The sequence below is a fragment of the Eptatretus burgeri genome, chromosome 2, assembly GCF_056783735.1.
Source record: "Eptatretus burgeri isolate ZD-2024b chromosome 2, Ebu_testis_v1, whole genome shotgun sequence".
NCBI lineage: Eukaryota > Metazoa > Chordata > Myxini > Myxiniformes > Myxinidae > Eptatretus > Eptatretus burgeri.
The window spans coordinates 9992908-10014464 of record NC_140962.1 but is presented as its reverse complement, the minus strand read 5'-3'; the positions used below and the strand labels follow the sequence as shown (position 1 = coordinate 10014464).

General features: G+C 42.8%; 1 protein-coding gene across 1 annotated transcript in view; it reads right to left on the bottom strand.

The window, feature by feature from the left end:
• Positions 1 to 6: 6 nt before the first annotated feature.
• The window catches only part of LOC147031407 (neuronal PAS domain-containing protein 3-like), a 160484-nt gene continuing 138933 nt past the window's right edge, over positions 7 to 21557 (bottom strand). The window contains exons 8-10 of the mRNA XM_085862600.1: positions 13495 to 13642; positions 13106 to 13221; positions 7 to 2119 (exon numbers count right to left, since the gene is read on the bottom strand). Coding sequence (XP_085718726.1) covers positions 951 to 2119; positions 13106 to 13221; positions 13495 to 13642 — 1433 coding nt within the window. The 3' untranslated portion in view covers positions 7 to 950. The remainder of the gene's footprint in view (positions 2120 to 13105; positions 13222 to 13494; positions 13643 to 21557) is intronic.

Here is a 21557-nt window from a genome sequence, read left to right as displayed (position 1 = left end):
TGTGCCATGCAAAATAGGATTCTGAGACATGCATGTGAAAATAAACTTGCCGCTTCTGTAAGTGGTTCCCTATTAATTAACAAAGACAAATCGAGAGAAGTAAGAAATTAAGCTTTGCTTGCATACAAAAATGTTATCTCTCAAATCAAACATAAGACAATTGGCGTTGTCAGTTTCACTGAGTGCTGTAAACATACATACATTATATAAACCTTCTTTCATTGTCTACTTTATATCCTTCACATTTGTAGCTGACATTATTAGTTATATAATTCTGGCTGCATAACCAATCAGCCTCACATGCGTCCTTTGTCGGAGGCAGTTCACCGTAAACAATCTGCATTGCACTTCCGTTCAAACGGAAACAAAAATAACTTCTCACAACACACAAAACAGTTTCTTACCGGTCTTGGCACAATCTCAAGACAATTATATACAGAATGTAACATCAAACGCACTGTTGGAACTTAAAGTTTCTCTGGAATTTCTGACTGTGTGGGAAAGAAATGGTTGCAAAAGTAGCTGATCTCTGAGCATGCATCACCCTGCCATGTGGTGTTTTTCTTGTTGGAATCTCACTTGAGCCAAGACCAAACTTTTTCTCTTCTTTAAACTTCTCGAATGATCACAAATTGAAGGAAGATTCCAAACCATTTCCATAATGATAAGCCTTGGTGACTTGTGTGACCAAAGAAGTGGGAGTAGTCGGATTTGTGAAAAATGTCAAAATATTTCATAAATAAAAAATTATGTCCCTTATGAAGTGGCCAAATGAAGGCTTTCCATGTGTCTTCCAGAGATGAACACCAGAGGTGCACAGTCCTGGAATGCAACAAAATTACATTAAAGAGAGTGGTAGTCATTCAACAGCCTCTACCATGGTGGTGGCTTGAGGATGAATGTACTTCAAGAGCTCAGGTCAACCTTTTAATCACTCCACGGGTGGTTATTCAATCTCCTGATAGGGGAACGACACCATCATTTTGAAGAGGTCCACTTCCACCTCCGTTTCCGTACAGTGGAAAGGAAAACCCAGGAAGGAAGGTTTCATTTGAAGGAAACACTGGCAGATGCTGGAGGTTTGTAGAGCCCAAAACAGGCCCTGTGAAAGGGGGTTGAACACCTAGAGGTGGCATGTGCTGGTAGAGCAAGCCCAAATGAGCCTTTCCTTCTATGTTACAAGTAGAAGTTGGAACCATATGGCTAAATCTTGGATTATCCTCAGATTCCCCAACACGACCATATGTCGCTGGATCAGCAGGGGCATACCTGATTGTTCCAGCTGTATATGCTGCTCGCAAAGGTGTGATGTTGGAAGCCAACGTCAAGGGAAGTGGCCTGGAGATCCCATCGAGTGCAGAGGGTGGGCTGGCAGGGAGGGCAAGAGGTGCAAGCTTCACATCACGTGGTGAGGCCGAGAGTGGAGGTGAGAGTGGGTCTGTGGGTGCAAGAGACGTTTGAAGAGCAGAAAGGCCAGGAGATGGAACAAAAAGTGAACTTTGACTGGTAGCACTGTCTGGTCCTGGAGGAGTAAGCACAGAGTCTGGGATAGTGACATGCAATCTTGGCAGCATGCAACCTGAATAAGGTCCCACAAGAGTAGAATTCATGTTCCTGCCTCCAGAAACCACATCGTTGTCACAGTTGAGGAATGATGATTCCACACATGTTATTTCACGGTTTGGTGGGTAATCCCAAAGGTTGTTACTGGGTTCAAATGCCAAAGAGTCCACGGTCTCAGTTTTGACGCAATCAAGGCATCCTGCATCATTCTGAGAGTTTTGTGTTGTAAGTTGATCCAAAATACCTTCATGTGGCTGTTTTCTCCTCTTTGTGGGCCTTTTTCTCATTCCACGTCTTTGTCGACAACGCCCAGTCTCAGACAGTCGCTCCAATTTAACAGGTTCTGGCGTCCATGCAGAAACTGTGGCATTGGGGCTTCTTGGAGCAGAACTATTACCTCGAGACTCAATGGATTCCTCAAAGTCTTCATCCACATGAGAGCTGGTGTCCTCATGGTCAAAAACCAAGTGGTCAGCTTGCTTGGCTGTCCCTGGTGACTGGCCACTTCGCCTGGTGTAGCTGTTGCAGTGTACTTTTTGCAACTGTTGTTCATCTCCTGAAAAGAGCCAAAAATGAAGAGTTATAATTTCCAGACAATTGTTCTTTAGATTCTCATTATTTATCAATACATTTTGCTTCAAACCTCAGACATGACAGCAAGGGTGCCATTAAAAAGGCCAAAATAGCCTTGTATTGGATTTGTTTGAAACTCACGAGGAAAAAAAAACCCCACTGACGGACGTTACATTTCAAATTCAAAATTGGTTTGGAATGTTTATATTTTTTGAGAACCATAAGATGGAGGCACCCTCTGAAAATTCAAAATGGATAAATAAAAAAACTGCTTTCATTATCCCACCAAGTTATTTAATAGCAAAGTATTGGAAAACACAAATTCCAGTGATCACATTCTTATTTAATGTGCTCTTGCTATATTTGCCAATAAGATAGTTTCAAGGATGTTCTGTCTCATGTCTACACTGCACAAAAGATCATCACTTTCTCCCCAACAAGTTTCAATCGTTAAGTTGAATTGTATCAACAAAGTGTCACCGAGCATGAACAATCATCTCCTTGTTTTAATGAATGAAAAAGCCCAGGGACTGTCGAACAAATGCGAACATGGGCTCTGCAATAACAGGACAAACTTCTGGAGAAAACACGAAACCAATGTCTGCAATTCATCAGAATCATTGCAGGTGTTTGATTAACATGGTTTATGGCATGACCGGCTCTGTGAAAACAAAATTCTGCTCGCACTTCATATGCGTTTAAATGCAATTGCTAACAATCTGCAAAGGTTTTCACTGTTGTAACCACAGGTCCAACAATTAGGAATTGCTTATTTTTGTGCAGCATATAATACAAATGTGCAATGCAGCATTTGCTGAGATGGATAACTTGATGTCTTTAAAATTGCTGAGATCATATGAATGATACTTTCCATCAGTGCCACTTAAGATGTGATGATTCCATCTCCAGCAATTAAACAGATACAGTGAACAGTTTTAACCTGGGGAGGGGGAAGAGGTATAAACTTGCAAAAAAGTGAAATGATAGAGTGGAGGAGTTCTCAGCTCAGCTCAAATCACAAACTATAGGCTCAGGCCATGCTTTCAAGGTTTAAATATACCATTCAAATTTGTCTGGATAGACTTAGCTTTTGAATATACTCATTTTATAATCCCTCAAATCATTCAGTTTGATGACACCAAAAATCTTCATTCACAAAAACATTTATCATGTGTGTAATTTGGCATAAGGTCAGATTGGACTCTGCAGTCATGTTTGCATTAATTGCTTCAATCGGCCAAGCAATACTAGGACAATCAACAGGGTGAGGTCAGCCAGGATAGTTAGGTTAGCATTTATAACATACCTGGCGAAATATGCCTATTCTGATGATTGGCATCGCCTGTGCTGCAACAATGCTTTCCCCTGTGGAGTCAAACGTATTTTAAAATAAAACAAAGAAGAAAAAGAGCAATCAGAGATTGCAGACCCTTGCAAGGACTTATTTTGTGCAGAGTTTGTGCACTGGTGTGTTACAGAATTAAAAATAGACATAACTAGAACTGCCACTTCATAACTGCTGGCAGTGATGACCGGGTACCAAGATGTCCCACTTTGATGCAACCCCGCTTTGATCGGGCCATTGACACTGACCCATAACGATTATTATTATTATTATTATTCAATTGAATCTAGAATGGGATTAAAATAAATCGAATTCAAATCAAATGGAAGACCAAATAGGTACAGTCTTGCATTGGAGTAACCAGAAGGAACCCAAACAAGAAAAAAAAGCAAAGATGAAGTTAATCATCAGGAGGAACCTGGATAGGATTTGGGTTTTAGCTGCTACTCCTCTACCCTCAAACCCATCCAGGTGCAGCCAAGTGAACCTTATTCAAACAAAAAATAATATAAAAAATAACCCAGATCAAGAAAATAAAAATTCTAGCTGCCAGACCATGTATCTGATCAGGTTGAAATTTAAAACCGATATTCCCCATAAATACTAGATTATAACTGTGAAGTTTTATGTCGATGGGGTGGTTTGAGAGAAATAATGTTTTTAAGATTTTTCGCTCAAACCAATATGGCTGCCACATTATGTGACCTGTCAATTATTCGTGAATACCCTGGTATCCCCAAGGCTTGGAGAACATTTCTGTGACATTTCCCCTCGTTCTCTCCAGCCGTTCTGGAGAAGAGCATTTTTATGGGTTTTTGGGTAAATCCAATATGGCTGCCAAACCATGTGAGCAAGGCATCATAGGTTGTGAACGTTTTGTTCCTCATGGATAGGTGGTCATACTTGTAAAGTTTTGCCTTGATCTGTACAACCGTTTCAAAGATGTCTGAAGGTTAAAAACAAAAACAAAACAAACAATATGACTGCCAAACCACGTGACCGATGACACCATCAATTTTTTTCTGTGGACCAATTTGTCCTGAGATGACAATCAAAAATTTTCATTCTGATTGTATGTAGCATTTTATTTATGCAATTATGACATCATAAAAAAAAATCACTCTTATTCCCCATGTGGAGTTCTTGCCATGTGCCAAGTTTCAATTTTTTACTTGGTGTGGTTTCAGAAATATAGGAAATTTTTATTTTTTTATTTTTCCAAAATGGCTACCACACCATGTGACTGAAAATGTCATAATTATTGCTCAAACATTCTACATGGGTAGTCACACGTATGGTGAAAATTTGGTCTCAATCCAACAAGCAGTTGCATAGAAAAACACTCATGTCTGTATGGACAAACAAACAAAACGGACCCAAATGCAATACCCTCTCCTCTGGTGAGGGTAATTATTATTTGGGTTACTAAAACAAATACTAACCCCAACACTAACCCTCTCCATTGATTGTGGTCTTTGAGGAGTTTTCACATTCTTGTTTCAGTTATTTTCGGCTTCTCCCCACATTGAACTGCAGATTCATTGAGCGCGATAACGAGAGTCCAGACATTCTTCACAAGTTTAACTTGGCAGTTTATTAGGCCTCACCTTTGCAAATGGCCCCCAGTTCCAATTGGTTTGGCTGCTTGAAGTACATACATACATACATACATACATACATACATACATGGTTTAAAGTACATACAAAAATTCACACATGGCCGACCCAACAGGAACTTTGGCCACTCGAGTGCAATTTTGAAACGGTTTATGCAGCTATCCATGTTTGGATTGTAAAAGCGGTGTAGTATACACTCTATTACCCATTGTTATCATCATACATTGCAGTTGTTGGGGGGGGGGGGGTAATTGTGATACATTATGACAAGTCAAAGAACTCAGGGATATTTTTGACACTGTTCAATAAATTACAAAAGCAATCAGGCTCCTCCCTCCACCCTCAATAGTGTAGTAGATAGTAGAAAAATCGTGCAAATTATGATACAAGCATCAAATTTGGCATTTCTGTTCTGCAGGGCTTTCTGATCAAATCTGCCTGATTGGCCATTTGAAAATCCAAGATGGCGGCCAAGTTCGCCTCCCGAAGTTGACTTTTTGCTTAGAAGTATTTGTAGTTGTCCGATTTGCATGATCTTAGTGTGGATTCCTATGTTTTCAAGCCTGCTGGAGTGGATTTTCCTGTTTTTAAAGCCCCCGACACACACTTTTTCTGATTTTGCACATTTGTTTATGATTTTCATACGTTTGCATGACTTAACATGTATGTAGTAGTAGGTAATTATGCATGGGGTGTAGTGTTAGAGGTAGGACCTATGTTTCAGCAGTCAGCCACATCCCTTGGAAGGATTACTGGCATTGGTCCTCATTACTGGCCCAACTCTTATCTATGGCTCCAAGAAGTTGCTAGTGCATGGCATCGGCCACACCCTGGTAAACCGTGTTGCCTCGTGGGCTAAACTAGATGAGGGTAGCACACAGGTCTCTGCATGTGATGGAGCACATCTCGCTCCAAATTTTCGAAGTGCACGAAGTTGATGAAACAGATGTGCTGATTGAATCCAGGCCACTTACCTGTCCTTTAATCAACATTTCCAGTTCATCGCCAAGTAAGAATTTCTTTAAGGAGTGATTGTCAGGCACTACCAAGGCACATTGATGACATCACTGCTGTGAAACTCAGCATGGGGTTCAGTGTTAGCAAAGTAGGAATTGTATGTTGGCATCATACTGCAACAACTTACTAGTGTACCAAATGTTGCCTAATCAACCCCGGATCAGTTCGGCAGCCGCACCTGAATCAACAGGACGTGCCAGCGCGGGAGAGCCGAGCCAAGGATAACGGGGTTTTAGTTATCTGGATGGTGTACAAATTGCACGGGACTTATGACACTGGATGAACGATTGGACTAGGTGTAGGGCAGATGCATAAACCTTGTTGTATCCCAAACAGGAAAGTGTCCATTATACATGTACAGGGTGATAAAAGGATAAACCCTCGACCCTGAACATCATACTGGCCATGGACGTGAGTTCTACTGGTAAATCATGGAACACTGTCTGAACCAAGTGTTGCCTCTGTCAGGAGGTTAAGAAAGAAGATCTAAAGTCCCCCCAGGCCAATCCTACCAAAAGAGGAGATGATGGGTATATTCCTCTGTTTCACTCACTCAATGCACTACAATTCAAGCTAGGCCCTGCAAGACTTGACAAAGGTGGTGGGATGGAGGAAACCTTGAGACAAAACAAGGCACGATATCATGAAAGTTGCAGGCTTCTATTTAACAACACAAAGTTACACAGAGCTGAAAAAGATCAATCCCTGCAGGTGCTCGTGATGAGGGCAGCAGAAGTAAGATCCCATGAAAGGTCCAAGAAGCAAAACACAAGAATGTTTTCTTTGCGAAACCCAAGGAAACCCAAGTCCTGAAAGACGACTGTCAGCTGTTCTCACGACTGTTCATCTCATGCCAGAACAGGCAGTGTGACTTGCAAGAATTACTCAAGCATGAGAATCAGTCACACCCTGCATCTCTCAGTGACAGCGGCAAGCTTCATACATGTCAGAAGTCACAGCTGGCTGAAATTCTTGAAGCGCAAGTGAACATCCCAGACAGAGAACCAAGGGGAAATGCAGTCATCATTGATGGCTCAGCACTTATCAATGCCCTACCTCCACACACTTCAAAGATATTTGATGACTATGCTAAAGAAGACATCATCCCAAAGGTGGAATCCTACGGTGCCAGGTACGAGAGGGTGGACGTAGTGTTTGATGTGTACAAGAAGTCAAGTCTGAAGTCCGAGGCAAGGTCGAAAAGGTGGCAAGGAATCAGAAGAGTGACAGGAACCAGTAATACCCCAAGTAACTGGAGACGCTTTCTTCGAGATGACAGCAACAAGACTGAGCTGTTTCACTTCCTTGCGGAAAAGATGTGTGAAGCACAGACGACAAGCACAGTCATTGTCACAAAAGGAGAAGATCCCATTAGCAACACAAGGAAGTCACTGGATGCTGTGTCTCCATGTTGTCATGAAGAAGCTGACACTCGAATATTTGTACACGCCAGGATTGCAACGACGGATGGTAGCAAGTCCATTATCATTTAGGCTAATGACACGGACGTAATAGTCATAGCAATATCTGTACTGCCATCCTTACAGGAACTAGGTCTTGAGAACATGTGGATTGCCTTTGGCCAAGGAGCCAAGGCGCGATGGATTCCAGTCCATGAGGTAGTTTCTGCAATAGGGCCTGAGAAAGCTAGAGGGATCCCATACTTCCATGCGTTCACTGGATGTGATGTCGTGTCTGCCTTCCGCGGTAAAGGGAAGAAAACTGCATGGCAGACTTGGAACATCTTTGATGTTTCTGAAACATTCACCAATCTCAGCCAGCATCTAACATCGATTCGTGATCTTGACCTGCAGAGGCTGGAGAGATTTGTTGTCCTCATGTATGACAGATCAAGCGCAGCCACTGGTGTGGATGGAGCAAGACTAGATCTCTTTGCCCGCAAGCAGAAGCCGTACAACTCAATTCCACCAACACAGGCAGCCCTCAGAGAACATGCAAAGCATGCGGCCTTTCAGGCTGGGATCATCTGGGGCCAGGCAACCATCTCCAGTCCAGACACGAGCAGTCCCGCTGAATGGGGATGGACACAGAAAGGAGAGACGTGGCAGATATGTTGGACAACACTACCCCCTATTGCAGCCAGCTGTCAGGAACTGACCAAGTGTTCCTGTAAGAAAGGTTGCAACTGGAGATGCAAGTGCTTTCAGTCAGGGCTCCCCTGCACAGAACTCTGCAGCTGCATATGTGGACAGTAGCAGCTGGAGGAACATTCGCATGGTATGCATAACTTTTAACATTTACTAGCCAGGGCCCGGTTGCAGAAAGGCCTTCGCTTCATATGACAATCATTAAAGTGGTGCAAAATCAGAAAAAGTGTGTGTCAGGGGGCTTTAAAAACAGGAAAATCCACTCCAGCAGGCTTGAAACATAGGAATCCACACCTAAATCATGCAAATCGGACAACTACAAATACTTCTAAGCAAAAAGTCAACTTCGGGAGGCGAACTTGATGGCCATCTTGAAAAATGGCCACCATCTTGGATTTTCAAATGGCCAATCAGGCAGATTTGATTAGAATCACCTGGAGAACAATTGTGCCAAATTTGATGCTTGTATCATCATTTGCACGATTCCTCTCAAAAATTGCTGTTATCTGCTCCACTACAAGTGAAACACCATCTTTGACAAGTTTAATTTGCTAATCAAGCACCCTTGCATCCTGTGCCCCACACAGGATTTAATTTGCTAATCTAACTTGCTAACTTGTTAATTCAATTATGACCACTTCAACTTGAGCACCCTTCATTACTCGGAGAACATCAAGACGATATTCTATTTTTTGCTAGATTCGCGAAAGCACGTTTGCGTCGACACTTGCAACGAAAACCAAAAAATAAAAATCTGTTCTGATAAATTTTTTGAGTTGCTTCAGAATATGCAGAAAACCACTTCAAATATTACCTCATTTGGAAGTTAGGCTTATTAACCTCCGCCATCGAAGATGGACGAAGGTTACTGTTTTCACCCGTCTGTTTGTTTGTTTGTGAACAGTATTACGGAAAAACTCCTGGACGGATTTCGACGAAACTTGGTGGGGGGATTAGGTATGGTCCAAGGATCATGCCATTCGATTTTGGACTTGGTCCAAAAAAAAAAAAACTTAGAAAATTTTGCAACTTTTTTTCAAAAAAATTTCGATTTTATTTGAAAAAGATTTGAATTTTTTTTTTTTGCATTTCTACATGTTTTAAGTGATTTCCAACCCCCCCCCCCGAAAAAAAATTTGTTAGAGAAAAAAAAAACAAATTTTGCAACTTTTTTTTCAAAAAAATTTCGATTTTCTTTTTGCGCATTTCTACATGCGCGTCGATCTAGTTTAGTTTATTCAATCGTGGTTAAGTAGAGTCTGATCCGTTTTGACCTACAATGAATAGGATATCAGGTTCACTTAAGTGACCCAGCAGTATTGGCGGCGGAGGTTTTGCACTCTACCGAGTGCTCCCCCTCCAGTTCTAAAATGTAAAGGTTTCATGTGATCGCTCAGTATAATAATGTGAGGTAAACATATAATAATGTGTTGTATATGTTGTCAAGAGCCGTGATGTCACTTCCCGGGCAGGTGCCTCTTAAAAACAGGGTGTTGTCGTGTGGCAAGGCCCACACTGTGTGAGTTGCTATTGCTTGAATAAGAAGTTTTGTTGTCTGGTTACTGATTTGTTGGCCACTACAACACAACATATTCAACGACGAGGATATTCGGTAAATTTCTTTATTAATGCTTGTACTTAACATTGTCATGATGGCCACCTATAAGCAGATGCATGCTTCTGTACTCGGAAAGATTTTGGAAAAATTTTGAGGCAAAACGACATTGACGATGACCATGAAACATTGAGGCATACTGTTCAATGTGGTTGGTGCAAATAGTTCTCACAAGTACAGAGTTTAGTTACCACTTCCAAGCTGTGAGTGAAGATTGTCAATAAACTTGTTTGACTTTAGAACAACAGGATAACCCCAAGTCATCTTTCATTGAGCAATGTTGCAAGTTCAGCATTTACATTCATAAAGAAAGTGAATCTGCCTCGAGCAAGGTTGCTGAATTTTGAAGACTCGGTGAAATACTGTGACTTCAGCCCAACACTGTCAGGAATGTTGAAGGACCATTTGGTTGCAGATATTAATGATGAGTCAATCCACAAACATTTGCTGACAGCACTTTGGACTGCAAGACTTTGGATTTCAACAAACCATTGGTATCAGCGACACACAGTTCTCAGGATCTGCAGTGCAGTGTAGCCACGAGTACCAGCAAAGGACATTCAACGATGTCAAAAATGTACATTCATAAACCATTTCATGTCCACGGGTAAGAGGATTCACCCTAAATCATATTCTGATCAGTCACACACCATCAAACCAAAATAAAAAGTGGAAGCTGTGCTATTGTTGTCGCAAAGAACACAATTTCCTTACCTGTCAGTGGAGGAATTCCAAGCGTTATACATGTGGGTTAAAAAAGGAGATCTATCGAAGGTCCACAAATCAGGTATTGCTATGAATACCAGGGATCAAGCACAACTGGTTCATGTTATTCATAAATTGCCAACTAAAATAGTTGGTGAAGTCACTATGCAAGTAAGACAAGTTTTTGGTGGGTACTGAACAATCAGCGTGTGAGGTTCTGATAACAATGGATGGACATTACATTATATTTGAGGTCAATCCTCATGCATCTGTTGGTATCTTGTCTGTGGACACCTGATACAAGATATTTACAGGTTGGAAGCTTGTCAAGGAGCATTGTGGTATATTGGTTTCAGAACTCCTTCCCACTTCCCAGGCAGATTCCTTTTTTTTTGTATGCCTTGTCGAGGCTCGTATGAGAGCTAACACACAACGCACAGCAAGGGTGGGGGGGGGGCATGAGACAAGAGGGGTGGGAGAGGGAAGGACAAAACAGTGGGGAACAGAGACATTAGGAGATCTGTGGAAGGGAGAGGGATAGGGTAGGGAACATGGGGAATACAAGATGGACACTACAGGGACTTTCAGGAAGGAAAGCAGGGAATTTGAAGGAGGTGGGTTTGGGGTGGATTAACGGGGGTAGAAAAGATCGAGGATTTGGATGGGGGACGATAAGAGGTGGTGGTGAACAGCTGTTTTGAAGGCCTGGAAGGAAGAATGGGATTGAACAGATTGAGGGAGTTTATTCCAAAGACGGGAAAAAAGAGGAATGAAAGAGAGAAGGTGAACAGTGATTCGTGATTTTGGTAGTTTTAACGACCTTGACCTTGAGCAGCCTGCAGAAATATGGTGCAGACAAATCGCAGAAACAGCGGGGGAGGGGGGGGGGCGAGACTGGAAAGGAGACAGTAGAAGACAGAAAGACCACCGACCTGCCTGCGGTGAGAGAGTGAGAGGCCCAAAGACTCAGCCTCATTGCGGGAGCTGCCAATGATCCGAAATGCCTTGGTTTCCACAGCGTGAAGGCTAGAAAGGTGAAAGGCAGGAGCACCACCCCAGAGGAGAGAGCAGTACTCCATCAGGCTGCTGACGAAAGCTTCGATTGTGGTCAGGAGCTCAGGTGGGCTGAGGAAAGACTGCACGACAGAGGATTCCCAGTCGGCGACTGGCTTTGGAGGCGAGGTTTGAAATGTGGCTTTCCCAGGAAAGATCATGGCAGATAGTGAGACCCATAAACTTGAAAGAAAAGACTTCTTCCAGAGGATTGTTGAGAAAGTGGATGGGGGGGTTTTCTAAACGGTCCTTTCGAAGAGACATAGTGAGAGTGTGAGATTTGTCCGGAATGAAAGACATGTTCCACGTGTTGGACCAGTTTGTGATTTTACCCAGATCTGCAGTGAGCGAAGAAGCTGCTGCTTGACGGTCTGAGAGATGACAGATGGTACGGCAAAGGGTGGAGTCATGAGCAAAGATGAAAAGGCAACAGAGGAGGTGAAAATTTAACAGTAACGTCTTCCGGTCATGTTCTCGGTCCAGCATTGTTGGGGTTGTATTTGCTGTACTGCTTGATAGAGAAGTGCGAGTCAAAAACTAATTTCTTGTGATTACTTACAGTGAGCCAAACTTACATGGCTTACTTAAGAAAAGTAAAGGAATGAGGCACCAGAGGAGGTGAAAATGAAGGAAATTAAATATGTGGCTTAAGAAAGTAAGCTCCATATTTAATTGTGACAAGGGACAAAATCCTTCCCTTTGAAAAATATATTATGTATTATGGTTTCTGTAGATGCCCTTCGGTATATTATGGTTGTTGCTGTTCATCTTTCGGCTGCTCCCGTTAGGGGTCGCCACAGCGGATCATTCGTTATGATCCGCATACTGATTTGGCATAGGTTTTACGCCGGATGCCCTTCCTGACGCAACCCTGGTCGCCTATTGCGACACAGGGATAAGGATTGGGTTTCGCCATGATTCCGGGATGCCCTACACCCTCTCATAGCGTGGCCCAGCGCTGAGCTCCCGTCCTCAAGCGATCCTCCAACCCAAGCCTCCGATTAGCCGGATTACAGGCGCACGCCACTATGCTCGGTATCTTCGGTATATTGTGGTATGATATAAAATAGTAATTGGAGTTCCAAGGAATTGGAGAGAGAAGGCAAAGCCTGCCTCCTCTTCCACTTGATAAGGTGTGGGGGGGGGGGGGGAGAGGGGCAAAATGGTGGAAAGAAATGAGTCAATATTTTTTTTCCACTTTTGCATTGGTAAACTCCATACACTCGCCGGGGGGGGGAGGGGGGTGGGGAATTAATGCCCATAACCTGACCTTGGGGAACATGAGCAAGTATGCAAAATTTGTTGGAGATTGGCCCAACTGTTTTTGATTCTATCATGATCAGACGTTCATACACATGCAGAGAATTGCTTTATTTTAGTTAGATATGGCAGATATTTATACTTAAACACTAACTATGCACATCCTGTATAAGTCATTACTAAAGTTTGGTCAAACTAAATTAGTTACACATAAAAGAACAAATGTAACAGTGCAGTATTCAGTCTCACCTGAACTTTCCCGTGAGTCAAAGTCTGAGTCTGAAGGTTCCGATGACTCAGAAGACCTCTTGCGTTCTGGTGTCACTTGTTGTATGTCTAATAGACAACCACGTCGTTCATGGTTACTGCAAAACCAAATAGTCAAACGTATTATGGGCAATGAACCAGTCAAGTAACAGCATGAACAATTGACCTTTCTGAACAGAGTAATTGAAACAATCCATTTCATCCACCTTGCATTCATTGCATTATAGGTCCTTTGTTTTTTGAGGAATTTTAATTTGACAATTCAGGACACCATAAAAACCTTTTGTGTTATTTTGACCAATAATTGGCTGCTTTGCTATTTTTAGCTTCAATATCATTATTTACAAACGAAAAATAGTGTGAAGCTTTACCTGAGTACATAGTTTATCCAGATAACAGACTTTTCCCCTGAAGCCTTCGTGTTAACTGCAATCGTGGCAACAGACTGGAGCCACACATAGCCCCCAGCACGCTGCATCCAACGGTAGTACTTGGTCACACACTGGCCCTTGTTCAGCACTGCAGGGAGAGAAAGGAGGAGGCATTAGACTTAGCCCAAGCTTAGCTAACATGAAATAGCAGGAGTGAACGGAAGATTGCTGAAGAAGAAGGTGGGAGGGCTTTGCTATCGTTGCTTCACAAAATCCAATACACTTCACGATGTGTAAAATGTAGTCAAAACATTTGAACTTTCCAAGGGTAACTGCTAACCATTTTAAGCATTGCATTTTACCTTTATGTGAATCGTATTATTCAAACTGTATCCTAAAAGTCACTTATTCTCCCACCTTTTTATATGTCATATGTAAATAGACTCAAATGTGATGTGTGGAGTGCTGCTTATAGATGTAACATTTATTTCAAATCTGAATTTGCCCTGCTATTTCACAGGACATTCCAGTAATCCAGGAAGTGTAGAATGGCACCATCTGTAAGCCACAACAGGCAGGGCAGGTTGATTACAGCCCCTCTGAAAGTCATTCGTAATGAAACGAAAGACCAAGAAGGAACCCAAAGAAGTAAAGAGCAAAGATTAAGTCATCAGGAGGAACCTGGAGAGGATTCGGGTTTCAGCCGCTACTCCGCTACCCTCAAACCCATCCAGGTGCAGCCAAGTGAACCTTACAGAAAAATTTCTGCAAGAATTCTCTTCTCCTTCGACCGATAGATAATGAAAGAGAGGAGTAGAGAGTAAAAAAGCTAGCTGTATTTATTGGAAATCCCATCATGACGCACTCATTCGTTTTCAGATGCAATGCTTATGCTTAAAATGCAAATGACACAAATGCTCGTTTGCCAAAATAAACAATGATTGCAAAAAAAAAATATATATATATATATATACAAAAGCAATCATGTGCTGTTCAAGTTTTCCTCATTGTCAATAACAAAGTGATTATTAATCGAAAGTTGGTTTTTAGTTCTTGCATGAAGCCTATCAAGCAGCACCATAAGCTGCAACATTAACAGAGGATATTTACTGGTAGTTACCCAAGAAAGCATTGTCGATCGTGTGTCATTCAAAATGGATTGCTAATAAAACCAAGGAGAAGAAAGGACATGGCAAGTGTGCCAATTTCAAAATGATGATGTAAAAAGAATACTTGTTAATTTTGCAGCAGCAAATAATGATAGACTCTGTGGGTATTGCATGGTATTATATGATATGAACCAAAGCTACAGATTTATAATGAAACAAAGAAACACAGCTAGTTTCATAAAATTCTCAGAAATGGAGGAAACAAACAAAATTCTGAACTAGCATGGGTCAGAAAGTCAATATTTGCAATTTTAAAAGCATTTTTACCCTTCATCGACTTGCATTCGAGAGAACACACCATGTTATTAAGCATTCAATAGTGGAGACTGTTTAAAAACAAATCTAATTGATGATGTGTTTCATGTTGTACATGATACAAAAATTCTGCTCGGAAATAAAACCAAGCAATTTATGTCAAAAATGCAACAATAACAGATTAATAATGCAATTCACAGCGTGGGAAACCTATCATTCAATGTGCATAGGGATAGCGAAAGGTAGATTCTAAAATAAGCACAAAATAAATTTTAGACAAAAGTTCAACATTTATGGTTAAGATTTTAAAAGTTTTTCATGTGGTAAGATAAAGGGTTAACTGGGTATAAATGACAAAATAGCATCAATTAATATGTACCATTACACCACCAAAGAAAAAAAAATCATAAAATAAAGCTATATGATGGAAAGGGCCAGAAGAAGAAGAAATTTAAAAAAAATAAAAAGAGCAGAAGGAAAAGCATGGTGTTGGCTTAGCGGGTAGAGTGGCTGGCTTGGGATCTTATGGTCCTGAGTTTGAGCCCTTTTCACCGTTGAATTAACACCAGGTGGGATTGACTCAGCCTGTCATCCCTTGGAGGTCAGCAAAATGAGTACCAGTATATTGGTAATGGGGGCACTACACCCTCAGCCAATGATATTACCTGCAGCTTTGTACTGCATACGAAGGAGGAGGAGTGAAAGGAAGAGGAGCCAGAATAAGAAGATGGTCAAAGGAAGAAGATATGAAGTTAGAAGAGTTAAAGGAAGAAGTGAGGAAATAGATTAGTGAGAAGTAGAGGTGTCCAACAACAATAAGGTTGTTTTTTGAATCGACAGTTTCAAAGAAAACGAGACAGATCATTTAACAATGAAGAGCCAATTTGGAGTTTATAGGTTACAGTACTTCTGAGAACCAGTGCAGTCTTACTCATTCCGTTTTCATTGCAGAGTATCGCTGGGGTTATATAGATTATGTTCCATCTGAGAATGCATGATCTATATTAAAGTAGTTCTGTATGCAGACTCATAAACAAGGAATAACGAACTTTGACACATGAGGAGGCCATTAGGCCAATAATGCCTGTGTTCCACTAACACCAGATTAAATTAATCGGTCAAGCTACAAACAATCGCACTGGGCAATGGAGCAGGTGTAATGTATGCAAATAAAATAGATGTTTAAATTAAAAGATTTCAAAATTATTATTATAACTATAAATATTTTTATTTATTTATATTTTTAGGGAGAGTGGTGGGGAAGGGGGTAAGGGGCGAAGGTGGTTGTACGGTGATGAATGGATAAACACTGACCATTGCCATTGCATTCCTAGCAGTAGTTATGGCAGGAATTTGGAATTTGGCCATGGTGCTGGCAATAGCTTGCCTACTCTTCTCAAAGGACATCATGAGGTCTTTAACGTCGACCAATAAATACCGGCAGACAGGACGCCCAGTTTAATGTCCATCCAAGGGAAAACACACACATTGATGAATCACCCTTCCTGTGAAACACCAGGATGACAATTTATAGCTGGGCCAAGATTCGAGCTCAGGCGAGACAGCTTAGCGGCGAATGTGTGTACCTCTATTCCATCCTGCAGCCAAGCATTGGCTTAATAGTTAAGGTAGCTAGCTTAAGATCTTAGGTTCTTGAATTCAAATTCCTGTCGTTTCGTTGAATTATCACCAGGTGGGTTGACGCAGTCAATCATCCTTCTGAAGTTAGCAAAATGAGTGCCAGCTGACTGGTAATAGGGGCATTGCATCAGCGGCACAGCTGCGCCCCCCCCCCCCCATAAAATGATGCAGCCAAGCAGCCATAGGCTACATACAAACCAATATACCCCTCTCTGCTATCCTTTACCCCAATGCTTAGTGTCATCTGGAAATTTGGAAAAAAATACACACATATGCATGCGCGCACACACGCACGCACGAACGCACACGCACGCACACACACACACACACACACACACACACACACACACACACACACACACACACACACACACACACACACACACCTTCCTTCCTTCCTTCCCTTCAGAAATATCAAGGCTAATAAAACTCAGAATATAATATGAGCCACAGCAATAAATAAAAAAAACATACTTATGATAAATACTTGTCATAATGACATTAGGATGACACATTTTACCAGACTCAGTGGTGAAGCATTGTTAGCATGTCCACTCTGATTCTGCGCCTTCAATAGTTCAAATGCCGGGCAGTCATATTAAAAAAAAAACATGATTTGCACTGTTTCCTTGCTTGATGCTAAGCATTTCAGAAGGATAAAGCACAGACAAACAATCATAAGTTGACAATGCAAGTGCAGACTTTAATGGGACCAATGGCCTCCTCCTGAATTGAAGTTTCTTGCAAGGGCATTAAAAATGGTGGAGAGGTTGCACACTTGCCTTTGAGCTGTCTGGACTATGTTTGACACCCAACCCAATGATAAACTGTCTGATTGGTGCTTCGCAGGTGGGTCACTGCATCGCAAAGTGTGCTGTCCATCGGATGGATGTAACACAGTGGTAAAGATCGGAACATTGGGTCAACATCAGTGTGCTCGCTGGGTAACCTGGGTGTCCCATCTGCTAGTGTTAGTTGATGTACTTTAAAGATCCCATGGTGCCTTTCACATCAAGGTGACTTCGCCCTGGCATCCTGAAGAAATTCCAAATTCCTGTACAAATAGTTAAAGTCAAATATCAGGCCTGAAATAATGTGGTTATGAGCTCTATGAGCTACTGACCCCAACTTAAGAAGGAATGACTTAAATCAGATATCGTAACATAACAATCAAATTAGCAATCAACAAAAAATAATTCCAAGTGTGCTGCATAAAAAGAAGGAAGGAGAGAAAGAAGAAAAATAAGAAAAAAAATAATGAAGAGGAAATAAAGAAACAAGTGAATCAGAAAAAAAAGAAAACTGTGCTGTAATTTGGAGAAGGAAAGTGGTGAAAGGTGGAGGGCATACACGGCCTTGTAAAGATAGGGCAAACCAGCCATGTCAAGAAGTAGAAAAGAGGTCACAATTGGAAGATGAAGTAGAAGACGAAAAAGAAAAAACACAAAAGGGACAAGAAGAAGAAAAATAAAAATATGAATTCATTGTAATTAACGAGCTGAAGTGCCCGTCCATGATGGGCAGTAAAAACAAGAAGTACCCATAAATATCATCAATATTCTCTTTCAGCTCATATAACCCCGTTCTGTATATAATCATGTACATATAACCATGTTCATTCAGCTCATACAACAGATGCATTATTTAATTTCAAATGAAATTATTTTGTGTGCACATATATCTTTACTTTTGAATTATACCTGAAGTTTCCCCCCCAAAAAAGTCCCATACTCATATTAATTTCTGAAAAATGCAATCCCTGGAGTTTCAGCTACACACATACATACGCACGTACACACACACACACACACACACACACACCCACACACACACACACACACACACACACACACACACACACACACACACACACACACACACACACACACACACACACACACACACACACACATATATATATTTATAACAAATTGTATATATATATATATATATATATATATATATATATATATATATATATATATATATATATATATATATATTTTGTAACTGGCCGGAGGTCAGCCGCCAACCGACCGCTCTGAACGGAGCCGCAAGTCGAGTCGGCCCGACCGATCGCCCGGAATATAGATCGCCACCCGGATAACTCCGAGAGACGGGTCCTTGTACAAGAACCGAAATACACCAATCGGCAGATCACGTGGGGTCGGGTCGATTGCCAATCTTCAATGTACCAAAATACCCACGTGATCCAACTACCGGGGTATTCCACCCTCGACGGATCTCGTACGGAACAAACCGCCAAGGCGAGCTTGTCCGTGCGCGATTCCGAGTGGCGTAACCGCCGAGAACCGTCGGTCCAAATGTCCCCCGATAACGGCAAACCAACGGCTTTCTAACTCCCAACACACAAAATGCTCAGTCAATGAGGGAATGGACGCAACGAGCAGGTTTACATTCACACAAGGACATTTATTATAATGACACACGGATGCAATTAAATAAGGCAAAACACGTATGCAATTATACAAGCAACAAAAACACGACAAAAGAACTACAACCGTCTACTTATTATGTGCAGTCATTTACACTTAACAGCAGTTCCTACTTATCAGACGGGCCCACGGACACACGTACGCACGCACGCACGCACGCACGTGCGCGCACACACACGCACGCGCGCACACACACACACACACACACACACACACACACACACACACACACACACACACACACACACACGAAACGGTGGCTGAGGCCTTTAATCACGAGCTCCAGCTCAGAGGACAGGTGAGCTGAAACTCAGAGCTTGACTCGAACCTTTCCACCACGTATGGTCTTCAACTTTTCTGGACCCGGGCTCCATTGAGAGCGAGCTGGATCCAAATCTCCGTGATCCTTCCCGAGCTCCCACGAATCCTCCCGCGCTTATTAACACGTGCCGGTGAGATGAGGCGCGATCCTTCCTGTCGATGCGTCGCTTCCCCGAGGAACCAACTCCAAGAAGAGGCCGATGCGTCGCACCAAGCCGGGAAACAAAATGGAGAACGAAAAGCTCCACGAACCAAGAAGAAGAGGAAGGAGAGGAAGAAGAGGAAGAAGCCTCCACTCGCAGCGCGAGCCAAACAACTCGCTCAAGTTCCTTCCAAAACAAAGCAGCAGCCGAAGCAAAAAGCTTCCGAAGGCGTCAAGCCAAGCAAGCCAAGCAGGACGCGATGGCTGAACGACTGCTCTCTCCGAAGCAAGAAAGCTTACTCCTCCCACGGGACTCAGCACACAAACTCTGCCCACCGGACTCCCACGAACTCAGCCCACAAACTCAGCCCTACCACAGGACTCCCACGAACTCTTTCGGGACTCTTTTTGAACAAAGACAAGATGTCCTCTTTATCCTTTGCACCGCCTCCCACGCACCCAGCGTGACTCATGCCCTCGTGATCCACCCCCTGCTCAACCACGGGTGGGAGGGAGTTGTTGACATCACTGCAGGGTTCTTCTTCCTCTTCGCAGAAGAGGGGGAGGGACGTCTCCATTGTTCGCTCCCTAACTATTAAATCGATGCGCAGCGCATCTAATCGATTTCAAAACATTTAAACAATGGAAGGTGAGCTATCTCGGGAACATGGACTTATCGACATAGCTGACTCAGGGAACCTGTATGTTGTGTGCAATTGAATTCCAAATTCGTAACACTACCCCTCCCCTTTTTACAGACTCGTCCCGAGTCGTAAAATTTTCGTGTGACCAGCATGTGTAAGTTTTCCCCGAGTACGTTCTACCTTCGGATCCTTGAGTGCGGCATTTCTTTAAACGTGTCCCAAAAATAAATAACCTAATGTGCTGCGTCACCAACTAACAAACTCTCAGACTCATTCGGACAACTTAACTGAAATTGCCGGCGCTAAAACAAACATGCAGGCGGGGGTTCACGTATTTACAATTTTCACTCAACTTAACCTTAACTTATAAATTTACACTAAACCATGGCCCAGGACTTGTGATCTGTGAAAGGGGAAAGGCAAAAGTCATAGCAAAGTCTTTGGTGCAGGGGAATGGATGGAGATGGTCACAAAACACAAAAAATGGACTGGATGCACAGGCTGCCTGCAGGGCAGTCCTCACAAAACTGGATGGTCCTGGCACGCATGGTGATGGATGGACACAGGGGCAAATGCAAACAAGGGCTAGCAGACATGGGGTCATGGCAGAGGCAGGCAAACGAGGCATGGCAAGGCAAGTCCATGCAGAACAGGCGGCTGCAGCACAACAGGCCGACAGGTGAAGCTGGCCGGCCTCTGGTGTGGTTCCATCAGGTTTGAAGGGAGTGCGGTGGTGCCGGCCGCTTTGAAGGCAGGTTCAGACCTAGCCAACTGTCTCCCCCCCCCCACTCTATTGCCTTTGCCAGTCTCTGTCCATACCCGCTCCCTTAATTTGCCACAAAAACAACAAAATTTAGCCCCTCTTTATTTTTATTTCCCTTTTATAATTGTCTCCCTAACCCCCTTTATTGTCTTTGTCTGGCTCGCCTATCATGTGCACCTAGCCTACTCTCAACCCCTACGTTCCCTCTCTGGAGTGGAATTGAGAGAGACTAGCGTCCTGTCTCGAGGCCCAACAAAGCCTCAGAATGGCCTCCTCAGAGTTCAGCAGCCTACAACGAGCGAAGGGATGGATGGTGCGAAGGGGTACATCTCCTATCTAACCTAACATTCATTTACCTGAAACTACCCTGGGGCTTTCCGAAAACGCCTCACACTTTAAAACTATCGGTTCTAAAAACCATGATTCCCGTCGCCTATGTTGGTGTCCATTATAAATTTGGGCCTTGCCCTCAAATTTTCATACGTGCCCTCGCACAATTTCCTGGCTGGGTAGCGTGGCTCAACTGGCAGGAACTTTCCTCTGCCGAACTCCAACCATGGCACCCCCAGGCCCACAGGCTGCCTCCGAGCCTAGCTGCTCCATACAACGCGGGGGGTTGCCCTCAGGCATTACCCCCCTTCCGATGCCCACGTGACGTGTTGATGCCCCGAG